Below are 13579 nucleotides of genomic sequence, written 5' to 3'. Positions count from 1 at the left end.
TGCTAAACCGCCCCTCAGAGACCGGGGTCCACACGGCACCAACTGGCTGTCTCGCTGTCTCCAGCCTATGCTTCTATTTGCACAGACAAAAGGGGTCTGTGTGGTTTCTCACTAACAGCCCAAGGGGACTGAAGACACATCCTAGACACTGTTACATTTAACAGGCAGGGAGGGAAGGGGCGCTGTACAGGAAGAGTCTATTTTCGAAGCATGCCTGCTTCTGGATAGAGAAGATGGGTATGTCAAACCTGAGAAGTCTAGCTCAGAAGGCTTTGTGAATATGGTTGCATTTCCTCTCCTTGTTTTTCAGACACAGACATAGCCCCATGTTTTGCTGATGGATGACAACGCATCCATACCAGACATCTGCCTGGGCTAATATTCAATGCAAATCACACAATATACCATTTTTCATCCCCAAACATAGCCTTTCCTGATAAGACCTTTGAGGTGTAGCTGTTTTCACCACCAAGGATGAGGAATGAGATTTTTCCTAGCACACTGAACACTGAGAACACCAGGTGAGGATGTCACATAAGTGCACGTGGAACCATGTTCACCACGGCATGTGTATGTATATGTAGGGGGATGTGCGTGCATCCACACATGTGCATGTGTGTATAATACTCAATCATATGCAGTCCAGCCACTCTCAGGCAGGTCACTTACCTGGTACAGAAATACACCTGGGTGTGTAAAAATTGTTTTTTTGTTTTTTTTGTTTTTTAAATAAATCTTTGTTATAAAAATGGCACAGCACAGCAAAACTTTGGAGGAAAAACGGACAGTTTGAAAGGCTCACAGCACACCCAGGAAGCCTGCCAGGCAGCATGGTGGATGCCGTTACCTATCCTTGGGCTAATCACGCCTCGGCCCCGGCAAGACGTCCTTCAGAAGTGGCCTGTCCGTGCTTGGCGCGGCATCGACCGCTGTTTTGAGTTTCGAGCTCTTCTGCAAGGTGAGGAAAGACACTGAGATGGCTGCCTCATTGGGAACCAAGAGAGCTCTCCGGGTGAAACCCAGCTGTGCAGCTGGACATAGGGGCCAGCACCCACAAGGGCGTGAGAAGTGTACCTCGGGTTCATGTGGGAGTCTGCAAAACCTGGGTTGGTGGGATGGGCATAGAGCTCTCAGTGTGGGCACCTCCCAGGAGCTCCACTCTGGGAAAGAGGCAGTCTTTCTAATGGGCCCTTCACGTGAAAAAGATGGAGGGACGGAGCCAGTGCAGAGAGGACAGGCCAGGTGGGAGAGCAGGGCCTCAGCTAGAAGGGCTGCCTACTGGGCCTGCTCCCAACACAGCAAAGGCCAGCCTCTGTTGAGAGCACAGGAAGTGCTTCCAGATCCCTGAAGCTAAAAATCCTGCCATACTCACCTGAAAGCTCTCCCAGTGCCATTTACTAAACAGCTATCCTCCGCCAAAAAAGAGCAGTGAGGTTCCCTGAGGGGAGGAACTGTGTGCCTGCCCGTCCTTGTCCTTCTGTCTCTATCTTCCTGCTAGGCCACATCCATCCATCCCTCTATCTCTCCCTTTCCTTCTGATCCCTAGCCTTCTTGTTTAGCTCAGTATCTAGTCAAACAGAAGAGTCCTGCCCAGGAATAGAATCCAGGAAGTTCAAGGCATCACAATGCTGCAGGTGAACAGGGCCAAGCATCAGAACACTAAGATGTTCCAGTCAAACCATATTAGTTTCTCAGTAATAGGAAGAAGGGATTTAAAAAGGTGAATAATTTTAAAAGGTCTGAATTGCAGAATGCCTTCTGGGGAAGAGAAGAAGGAGCTAAACAAGAGGTGGAGTTGCTGCCCTTTAAATTATATATAATTCAATTATATATAAAAATGTAGTTAGATATAGAGACATAAATACATATATAAGTTATATATATGTTACGTGTGTGCGTATATATATATGAAACCTAGTGCTTGTGATGTTTCACTTTTTAATAGAACAGATTAAAAGAAAAAAAGACCCATCCATTTGAAGTACTAATATTCCACACAAGGATTAATCAATTGTTTATTCCTCCAAAGTTTTGCAAAAGTCTGGGTGGTTTTACAGCAATACAAGCATTCACCTTGTGTGTGCCAGAAGCATGCTGGCTGCAGCGACTCTCTGAAGGTGTGGGTATGGGGTACCTGTGGGTCACACCTCATGTGGCCTGGACCCCACAAAACACTCAGTGGCGACCTTCTCCAAGCAGCTAGAGTCTGGCTTCTGCACAGGTTCAGAAGCAAGTCAACTCTTAATAAACCCCATCAACAGTTACGAGTATTTATTTTTGGTTTAGAGCTGGCATGATTGAATCAATTTTATAAGTACCTCCTGTGCCTTATTAAAGTGTTCCTAATAATTCCACCCTAAATGTGCTCAAGTATGTAAACAGTGACATGAAGTTATGTAATTAGTCCTAACAAATTCTGATGGCATCAGATAAGAAAAAATTTTGATTACCAGTAATCACTTGAACTGAAAAAAATGTACCATCCTGTTAGTTAAAAAATAGTGTTTAAAATGTATAGAAGATGAGTTGTTGTTTAAAGAAAAAAAAAGCCCTTTTCTTGCTTTTGGTATTTTCCTATTGAACAAGCTACATTGGTAATATAGTAATACCAAATGTCTTTTCAAAGTATCATTAATTCTGAGGCATACATAAGTGTGGTATTTAAATACATCACAACATGTAACTGAACAACAGATAGAAGATATTCTCTAGATAATGCTTTGTCCCTGAAATCTTGGTTCTGATGTAAAGGCTTTGATCCAAGACAACTGCCATCGAGAAACACTGTGTGAATGGTGCTCTATGGCTAAGAAATAGGACACTACAGATATTCAAAGCAAAGGAGAAGGCTTTTTCTAGAATTTGGTAAAACTTTTGACCCAAAACACATCTCTCCTGGCTTTGTCTACAGTCCAGATAGTTTGCCCGAGTCTTGCCCTTTCTGCAGTGCTTTGCAGGGCCCTGAGCATGCTGCCCTGTGGAGGCCTCAGTTTCCCTGTCTGGATTTAGAGGTGAATGTGAGCCAGGAGGTCTACTGCTACCCATCCTGTCTGGGTTGTGGAGAGAAGGACGGCACTGAGGTAACTTGGTTTGCTCAGGGGCTCCTGTGACTTTGGAGCTGTGACACCCACACCTTCGAGGGTAGGAACCATGACTTTAAGGTGGCACAGCCCGCTGCTCTCAGCTGGGCCTGAGTGAAGACACAGCTGCCCCTTGTAGGTAGGATCTGATACTTCAATGGATGCCAAGAGAGAAACACTGGTTAGTGGTATTGATAGAAAACACAGCCCACGTGCCCTCTCCGCATCTCAAGGTACACGTTATCCATTTATTTCCTGGTGTGGTGGTGGTTAGAACAAACACAGAAGTCATCATCACCAGAGCATGTGTTCGATAGCTCTTGATATTAAAAGTCAGCCCTCTGTTGTCCTGTGACTATAATCCCAAACATGCAAAAAGACAGAAAAGCATCACCTTGTTCCATCAGAAACTCAGACTGCTGGAAGTCTGAGAAAGCATAAAGATGGTGGACTGCTCAACAGAAAGGCACTGGTTCTTAGTCTGCCAGTCCCAGAAGGTTCAGGAGGCCACACACATCGTTAGACAGGTAGTAGTGGTTATTTAGGCAAAGAAGTCAGAAGATGGAAGGGAATGAAGAAAGGAAAAAAGAAACAAGAACAGACTGTGAGTCTGATTAAATGCCAACAATGTCCCATGTACATCAGTGCTGCCACGCTAAGCCATCTTGTGGCATGTTGAGACCAGACAATGCGGGCCACATTCTGGATAGTCCTGGCCTCCTGTCCAGGGACTCTCACTTGCTAAAGGGCAGTGTGGACCTCCCATTCCTGCTGTGTTTCTCTTCCTTGTCACCAGAGCCCTGAAAATATCCCTGTCCTATGCTGCTTGTTTAAAGGTGATAACATGTAACAATTCATGGTAAAAATGGACATGTATACTCTCACTAATTCACTAATCTCTTCCCAAGTTTGTGTCTGCACTGACTTCACAAACATGGCAGGTACATAAAGGAGGGAATTGCTACGAACTGGCAGCACTGGCTTCAACATTTTAAATTACACCAGAGTTCGAAGAAAGCTCACCAACCTGGATCCCATGCAACTGCCAAAGTTGGCGGAGGTGGGGCAAAGGCAGTGCCGTACTACTTCCACTCCAACTCCAGTGGAGGGCTACCTGTATTCTGTCCGAAACATGGGCCAATAACACCCCCCCTCACACATTCACCGGCACAACCACCTGTGCTCTAAGAGAAGACATGCAACCTGCAGGAACAGCCCCAGCTATGGCTCCCGACCTCTCACCAGGATCTTTCCTTCTCCTTGTTGAGGCTCTGCATCTCCACGGGCAAATCACAGGGGTGAGGGGATGGGGAATATGCCCTCCTTGAGATACCAGAGGTGAGGGGGTGGGGGATATGCCCTCCCTGACATTGCAGAAGTGAGGGGATGGGGGATGTGCCCTCCCTGAGAGTGCAGGGGTGAGGGAATAGGGGAGGTGCCCTCCTTGAGAACTCTCGGAAGGGCCAGAGTGGTTTTGGGAAGCTCTGAGTAACACCTTCTGGTGTCCTATGTTAATTTGGACATTTTGCATGTCTCACTTCTTACCTGAATCCAGAATTCAGCTTGTTGGACTCAGTTTGGGGGTGTGGAAAATAAGTAGCCCTTCTAATTTATCAGAATATCCCAATATAAATGCTAAAGTTTTGAGCCAAATTCACCATCCCCCAAAATAATACAATTTTATCTTTAAAGTAATAATTAATTTAAAAATATGTTTTTAGATTTACACAAAGTAATTTCTTTTGTATCGGCTTAATAATTTTCTTATCTCAGCTAATTAACTGCTTAGGTTTAAACATTGGTCATCTTGAATTTTACCTAATGTTTAAAATAATCTATCATAAAAGTCATTAGTAATACTTGCCCCAATGATATTTTCAGCCCAAACCTTTCACGCTACCCTTTGTAACGGTATTTCCCACTCTGAACCTGGGAGCTGCAGTGCACCATACCCCTACTGGGCGAGGGTAGGTACCTGGACTCTCTCTGTGGCGCTGGGCCACAGCTGCCTGCATAGGACTTTCTTGAGAACATCAGGAAGGAGGCTGACAGTGATGAGCAGAATGATGGCCAGCCAGGCAGGGCCACTGGATAACATCTGTATGAACACATAGTACATCCTTTGATAACTGAGGAATGGCCTGAAATGTGGAGGGAAAAGAAAAACAACATGGTGGCAGGTCAGAAGTCATCAGGAGAAACACTGAAATCCTGCTGTTTTCTATACTAGCATGAAAAGCCCACTTGTTCTAGCAGTTTTCACTTTGGGCACTCACAGTCACTGGGCAAGCCATTTAGCTTGCCTGCTTCAAATTAATCATATAAATAATGGGATGTAGAATTTCCCCTATAATGTTGGGCTGTTATGATTGGGAAAAGGAGGGAGGAATTCTATGAGGTCATCTCAATGGGAAAATAAGTCCCTGAAGTACAGTTTTAGAGCAACAAAAAAGATTCAAAACCATTAAAATAGGTGATATTTTTGTACTGCAAAAATCACAAAGGCTATTAACATGAAGATATACAAAGGTTCTGATCAGCAGAGCTAGTTAACTACCTAAAGATTATGCCACAAAAATCTTTAAATTTTTCTATAAAAATACAGAGTATGTAATTCAAAGAAAATATCTATATTGTGCTCCATGACAGAAGCTGAAAAGGATGAAGCAATTGATATAATGCTGAACTTCAGTTACACAGTTTCATGATCCCTAAAGCCCAGGAGCTAGTCAGAGAAGTTTTCAGGATGAAATCTTCCTCTTACACAGCCATAGCTTTGGAAAGTTCACTAGAACTTCAGATATTTTTAGCTTGGGGTAGGGTTGTTGGAAACCGACCAAAAGCTTATCTAATTTTTCTGTATGTATTTCCAGGTCTCAAAGAACATGTAATGCATGGCATCAGTCACCAGAGGGCAATAATGTAACAAGAGGTTGGCAGGTATCTGCGATCACCAACACAGGGACAAGGCTGATGACAGAGGCTTTCTCTATGTTTTCAGGGTTTGCCTATGCTTCCCAGGAGCTGTGCTCAGTTTTAAAGATGCAAAGTGGAGAGGATACTGCTTCCGGCCTCACATCCAGGCAAGCCTAGGGCCAGGTCAACATGTCTATTTGAAGGAGGCATTCCCTTCCAGGTCATGGCCCCTGGGGCCTTCTCTCTGGCCTTCCTCTAGTCCCAGCCCTGCTCAGGAAATGCTGCTTGGTCTTGTAGGGAAGGTGGAACTGTAAACAGGAGAATTACAGAACAATATGGTACATGCTGTGACAGGAGAATAAATAAATGCTTGGGGATGAGGTTGGAACCATTTGTCTATAAGGCTGTTCAAGGGAAGCACTGAAGAGGACAATGAACCATTGGGTTTTGAAGAATGAGTAAGAGCTCAACAGGTAGGCTAGCTGGGAAGGATATTTTTGATGGTACAGCATGTACAAAGGTATACTTGTGACAGTACCAGAATAGATGCCAAATTTAGTCACTTCTTGCCCTCGTCAGGACTGACCAAACCAGCACCACATCTTGACTGCTTTGTGGCAATAATATCTAAACCACATTCCTGTTTGCTTTTCACTCACATGTTCATTTTCAGCACAGTGGTCTTTCTAAAATAGCAATCAGACTCTGCCACACCCTCTGTTTAAAATCCTTCATGCTGTCCCACTGTTGTCAGATTGGGGTCAAGGTCCTACCTGGCCTATGTGCCCAGTGGGGCTTGCTCCTGCATAGTTCTCCAGCTGGATCTAGGCCTCTATCCAGTCACAGTGGACTTCCCTCTGCCTGCCAGGGCCCTGACTCAGTGCCTTTGCACGTACATCTCCCTTTCTTGGGAGCAGGGCTCTGTCTGGAGTCAGACTGCCTCAGCCCAGTGGAGCAGCTCTCCTTATCCACCTTATCATTTGTAGTGTGTAGAGACTGTGGTTGTGGGAAGACAGAATGAGACACGCCCTGTCAAATACTAACCCATGCCTCATTCTAGAAAGCATTTAATAAGTGTGACCTATTCTGATAATGATGGTGATTTTCTCCCAGGTTTCAGTTTAAATAATAACTATTTGAGAAGCCTTCTCTGACCTACAGTATGAAATAGGGCCCTTGCCATAGCACCCAGTTTGTTTCTCACTTGTCAAAGGCCTGATTAGTTATTATCCAGCATGTCCCCCCCTGAAACTGAAAATGTGGGGTCAAAGGAGCAGGGATTGCACCTGCCTCAGGCCCTCTGTGGTCCTCCAGGCCTTGGCACAATGCCTCGCACATACCAGGCATTCAACAAATACTTGCACACAGGAATAAGGTTGTACAGAGAATGTGTTTTGAGCCCCCAATTAAAAGATACTGCAGGACTATAAAGGTAATAACGATTACATAATACTTAAAAATTCATACCAGATGATTCCTCCCCAGAGGAGGGAAAAGACGATGTAGAATAGCAGCGACCCCCAGATAACAAAATGGTTTATCCAAGTCCAGTAGTGTGTATCTAATGCCAGCTGAAAGAAAAAGGTGATTAATAGTGATATTATAGAGACACGTCAGTGTGAGCCATGGCAAGGAAAGAAAGCCAGGATATAACGAAGCAAACCAACCAACCAATACCTCAATTTTAGCCAAAATGCCCACATGAAACTGCTTAGGGAAAACAAAACCTTATTCTTCCAGTAAAGATAAGGAATATGTGATGTCATGGTCCTTATAATCACAACATCCCTAGTGACCCTTACCCCGGTCCTGGGGAAACAAACCCTGGAAGTCTCTCTCCAATGTGGGGACGCGGCGATATCTGAAGGTGTTGGCTATATACCTACTAAGGAAATCATGTTTGGATTTTCTTTGTGACACCTTTTAAAATTCAGATTGATAGGTGAGGGGACTTTCATAATGATATCCCATATAAAATTTGACTTTTAAAAGAGATGAATTTTCCATAGTGCATTAATTTCAGTTAAAGTACATTTTTACTATACTGGGGTGTGAACTTGCTAATTAAAATAATTTTAATCTGAATCCTTTTATAAAGAAAAGGCTCATTGAGGGATGGGTGAAAAAGGTGACGAGATTAAGAAGTACAAATTGGCAGTTATAAAAATAGTCTCGGGATGTAAAGTGCAGCACAGGGAACATAGACAATAATATTGCGATAACTGTGTATGGGGCCAGGTGGGTACTAGACTTATTGAGGTGATCACTGAACAAAGTATATGTTGATAAATGTCTAATCACTTTGCTGAACACCTGAAACTAATATAATATTGCACGTCAACTACAATTGAAAGATAGTTTAATAAAAAATAAATTAAGAAAGAAAAGGCTCATTCTTTCACCTATCTTCTGTATAATTCCAGAAATTTGCATATTGGGCCCTAGGGTGAGCAGAATCTGCACCTGACTCATTTGAACGGTGGTAAGAAGACCCCCCCTGACTGGGTCTTGGAGCTCATCCATGCTACACACAAGTGTGGGTTTTTAATTTGGAGCAGATTTGTAATTCAAAGGTGGGGAGACCTACACATGCGGGGGTAAACTGTGGCTAGAAAAAGAAATATCAACATGAGAGGATTTACCTTTAGTGTAACTGTAAATACCATTACAGTGAACACCAGCGTCCCGAAGGTCCAGTTTCCAAATATCTGTGGGGACAAACAGTCCAAGCAGTTTCTTGTTAATTTACATTTTCCCGTTTTTACACTCACGTAAGAGTGTTTAGAGAATACATCTCATTGTTCTCATGTGCCAACACTTCAAACCCCAAAGATACAGGGACTTTGTCTTGTTACTACAAAGCAAAAGGAGATGGCAGTAAACACTGTGGGGGACTCACAACCCCCTGACTTCCCAGCACCATCCCTTAGCACCAGGGTAGTGACTGAGTGGTGGTGACAGAGCCCTTCCTACACTGACAGGCCTGTCACCCTTGATATTGGCCTCCTCTGTGCTGTCAACAAACATCAGTCCTAATGTCACAAACTGGGAAAAATACCCAAGTGCTGGTAATTATTACTATATGCATGATGCTGACTGTTTTGTTCTGTTTTGTGTTTCATAGAGAAGCAACATTTACCTGATTACCTAGTTCTATGCCTTCTGCATGTTCAAGAACAAACCCAGTAGTTTCTGTAAATTTTCTTTTAGACTCAAGTCAAACACCTGCCAGCTTTGGAAGAAAAACAAGTGCTAGAACATTGTGCTAGTGAGCAATGAGAGAAAACCACCACATCATGTATGGGCAACACATGGAGGGGACTTTCCTCAGGAAAATCACAGGAAAGGGAGAAATGAAGGCAGGCAAGATGGCACTGCAAAGGCCCCTGGCAGCCGGTCTGACGGCCAGAGCCACAGACATGTCAACAGTCCCTCGGAAAAGGCCACCGAGAGGAGAGGACACAGAGCAGGGCTTCAGGTACCCCTGAAGACTCAGGCAGGATGCGGGGAAATGGCCACAGGGTGGCAGCACGCAAGAGTCACATCATGAAAACAACACATTTCTCAACTACAGACAAAGACACATGCAAAATAAAACACCTACTACTTGAGACTTCTTTCTCTTAGAGGGAAAGATGCAGTCCATAGGAGATTTTACGAAATGAGAGTAAGTTTCTATACAGGCAGTCTGGGGTGCTGCATACTCGGAACCCATGCCTCTCAGAAAACGTTCCTTGTACTTCTTTAGAAGAAAATGAATCTGTATTTCACAAAGAATTTAAAAACTGCAATACAAATGGCTTTCCTCTATGGTTAATTTTCAACCAAAGAAATATGCCTACATATAACTCGATTCAGGTGATTGTGTAGCCTACCCGTCTTGTGATATATTTCATGAGCTAAGAACTACTGGTAGAGTTCTAGACAAAAAAACTAACTGAAGTGTTAGGACTTTATATTAAACAGACTTCTTAAGGGCCAACCCCCTCCCCAAAATCAACATCTCTTTACACTTCATTCTTCACTTTATCATCGTGATTGAAACTGGGCTTCCATCCCTTAGATCCACATACACCAGGGGATCTCAACGGGGAGTGGGAGAGCGGGTGCCAGGCAATTCTGTCCCCAGTGGACATTTGCAGTGTCTGAAGACATTTTTGGTTGTCACAATGGTGGGAGGGATGCTACTGGCATCTAGTAGGCAGAGGCCAGGGATCTGCTAACTGCACTGGGAAGCCCACAACCTAAGAACTGGCCTCAAATGGCAATGGTGGTCAGGCTGGAAACCCCCCCCCCAAAAAGTGCTTAACTTTTTTTTTATCCTCAGCCAAGGCCATGCTTATTAATTTTAGAGAGAGGGGAAGGGAAAGAGAGAGAGAGAGACAAACATCAAGGTAACAGAAAAACATTGATTGGTCGCCTCTCGTAAGCGCCCCATCCAGGGACCAAACTACAATCTAGGCATGTGCCTGACCTGAAATCAAACCCATGACCTTTCAGTTACTGGATGATACTACAACCAACTGAGCCACATGGGTCAGGGCAATGCTTAACTTCTGAGGCAGGAAAACTTTTACAACTCTGAATTGGGCTGCAGTTTTTCCGAGGCCTACAGAAATGCTTGGCCAGCTGGGTCTTGGAGAACACAGTAGCTGTTTTATTTTCAGTGGAAGCTGGTGTTAGGTGTTAGCCCAAAGTGAAGGGTGAACCTGCAGTAAGGCGAGGGGCAGCTCTGAATCCCATGTGGGTGTTGTCAGTGGGACCTGGCAGTAAGACCATCACCCTGCCCTGCTCTCCTCTTCCTTATACCCCCGGCCTACATGTTTGCCACCCCTGCTCGGCAGAAAACCTGCCAAGAGTTGGATAACAGCAAATTGTGGAAATAGGGTATGCATAGAAGAGAGGGATTGGATAGTACCAACAGTATCACAAGTCAGGGACAAACTTCCAATCACTCAAATGACTTCTTTATTTCTCTCTCTCCCTGAGGGTAGGAGGTGCTTCTCTAGAGCACTGCCTGGTTTTCTCAGGTTTGGTAGATTATGGCAAACCTGGGATCACAAATTAGTCATCCTAATTAATGCCTAGTCCAGTGAAACACATGGACTTTGCACATGGCTCTGTTGGTTGGGCATCATCCCACAAACAGAAAGGATGCCAGTTCGATTCCTGGTCAGGGTACTTGCCTGGGTTGCAGGTTTAGTCCCTGGTCGGGCACATTGGGCACATACAAGAGGCAACTGATTGATGTTTCTCTCTTATATCAATGTTTCTCTCCCTCCCCTTCTCTTCCCCTCTCTCTAAAAATAAATAAATAAAATCTTTAAAAAACCACATGGGCCTCCAGTGTAATTTTTACAGGCAAATAGCAACAAAGCACAACTATCTTGAACCCAGAATTGAGAATTTTGGTTAGAACACTGGGCAATGCTGGGATCCGCTCTACCCTCACCTATGCCCTACAGCTATTTCCAGATCATTGGGATAGGCAATCATGGTAACATCTCCGTAAGTTCCTCTTAATTTCCTTATTTGTTTTAAAGGAGCCCTCAGGCTAATTGCTAACACTCAATTTATTATTAAAATTGCCGTTATTTCTATAAATTTTGGGGGTGGGAGGTGGGATGGCTCAATGGGACACCATTCTTCTTTTTCAAAGGGTTGTCCTGAGGGATGATCTTTTTTTCCAAGCAACATAAGTTCCCCAACCCTTCCCCCAAGAAGTCCTGAGCTTGATTTCTTAGCTGTTACCTCCACTGAGAATTTCACTAACTTTATAATGATAATAAAAATTTAGTAGAATGTCTCTGGAGTTGCCACTCCACCAGATCTAAATTTAACCCTTCTCACACTTCCTTCCTCTTCTGAGGTTTGTATTTTGCAGGAAATATTCCTGCTTTTTAAAGCCCTAAGACCCAGACCAATTTAATTTTTATGTGCAAAAATATTCCACAACAAACATGGCTTGGGTTTTTTCAAGATCACAGTCATAAGAAATATCAACTACATTCGCTTCATGCACAGATCCCATACTTCTATTCAAGTCTGCCGGCGTAATTTGTCCTTGCTACACTGGCGATGGCTCAGATTTCAACTATATTGATGTCAGCTGACTCATATTACACCATGCTTCAAACTTTCAAGTTTTCATCTAGGAATATCCTGCTGTTCCACAATAGTAATTATTGTCTTCTTAGTATTCTCATTTGAGAAGTAATTGTAGCTCATGATATCTGTGCAGAAAATGCTCCAAGTGAATTTCTCTTTCTCAAAAATTACCCATGATTCTAGTGTTCCCTCAGTACCATGTATATTCAATAAATATTCTCATAGAATGATTTAGGTCTTAAAAAAAAAGTGGTCCTCCTCTTCTGACAATGAATAGAACAAGGCAGTCAGATTATACCACCAAGAAGATGCATTCCTATTTATCAGGGAATCCCATCAGGAAAGTGATGAGCATTATAACCTCCACATTGCCCTGCTAACTTAGAACCAAGGGCATCATCATATCATTAGTTACCTGAGACTGCGTCATATTTACTTGCACTTTGCAGGTTCACTTGAATTACTACAGAATTAGCCTATGATACCATTTTTAGTTTTGCAAGTGATCTAACACTCTTATCCCCCTGAAACAGAGAAAATTTTAAGCAACAACAATCCAGAATAAGAAAGGTTCCCTCTGGAACTATGACAGTAGACATTCAGCCTTGACTGTGTATTTGACAAGGAGTGGCCTTGGGTTATCCCAACCACCTAGAGCTCCTGTCCTCTTAGTGATATGGGATAAAAGTGTCCACATTAGGTCCTTCAAATACTTGTCACTCATAATTATGGATACTATGAGTATTATTCGTCTTGCTCTTACAACTCTAAGTCTTTAAATTATTTAACTTCCATAGAATGTTAGTGAATTGAAGCAAATTTCACCTCTCAAAAACTTCACATTAATCACCTTATTTGGGACCAACTGTCTCCCATGTGATGGTTCATAATATTGTTAGGTAGAATATTTAGAAACCAAGGCAGGGAGGAGGAGAGAGACATGTCTCACTCACTAACTCAGCAGTCCTGAGCCTGGTCGGTTAATATTGCCAGGTGTTCCAACATCACAAGAAACACTATGTTAGCACGGGAAGAGGGCAGGCCTTGAAATCCTATGTATTGTTCCACTATCTGCAAAAGAAAGTCTTGAAACTGTGTATTCATCCCAAGGCCTGGAGGATGGGAGGGGGTCCACAGTGCCCAAGGAAGAAGCCCATAAAACAACCTTGGTTAATTGCTTACCTCTGTTTTACAGAGAGTCCCTAACGCTTACAGAAAGAGCCCATAAATGACTTCAGGTAACTGCCCCAACTTTAATCAACTGCCTCCTGTCACGTATCTGGTTTTACAACAAGATGAACAAATGGAGTCTGAAGCAAGATAAGGACTTGGGCTAACAGACCACCACACATACCTAAGTTTGGTAGTCATGTCCTCCTCCACCCCCCAGAAAGCTGGCATCACCTTTACCTGTCAATCAATATGTAACTTCTTCACCCGCATTCTGCCAACTATGTAAGTCCTCAGAGCAAAGG

At 43.5% G+C, this 13579-nt stretch overlaps 1 protein-coding gene across 3 annotated transcripts in view; it reads right to left on the bottom strand.

Moving 5' to 3' along the window:
- ATP11A (ATPase phospholipid transporting 11A) overlaps nt 1-13579 on the bottom strand; it is a 156349-nt gene that overhangs the window by 4702 nt on the left and 138068 nt on the right. The window contains exons 26-29 of one of the 3 annotated variants that reach the window (XM_090258541.1): nt 8639-8704; nt 7464-7567; nt 5056-5221; nt 3475-3561 (exon numbers count right to left, since the gene is read on the bottom strand). In XM_090258541.1, coding sequence (XP_090114667.1) covers nt 3484-3561; nt 5056-5221; nt 7464-7567; nt 8639-8704 — 414 coding nt within the window. In that variant the 3' untranslated portion in view covers nt 3475-3483. Of the gene's footprint in view, nt 1-847; nt 952-3474; nt 3562-5055; nt 5222-7463; nt 7568-8638; nt 8705-13579 lie in introns of all 3 variants that reach the window. The other 2 variants (XM_090258540.1, XM_090258539.1) reach the window with 2 other exon arrangements.

The sequence above is a fragment of the Furipterus horrens genome, unplaced genomic scaffold (genome assembly GCF_987537825.1).
Source record: "Furipterus horrens unplaced genomic scaffold, mFurHor1.1.pri manual_scaffold_12, whole genome shotgun sequence".
NCBI classification, from domain to species: Eukaryota; Metazoa; Chordata; class Mammalia; order Chiroptera; family Furipteridae; genus Furipterus; species Furipterus horrens.
Note: the sequence above shows the minus strand (reverse complement) of the source record. Positions and strands in the feature narration are given on the sequence as shown.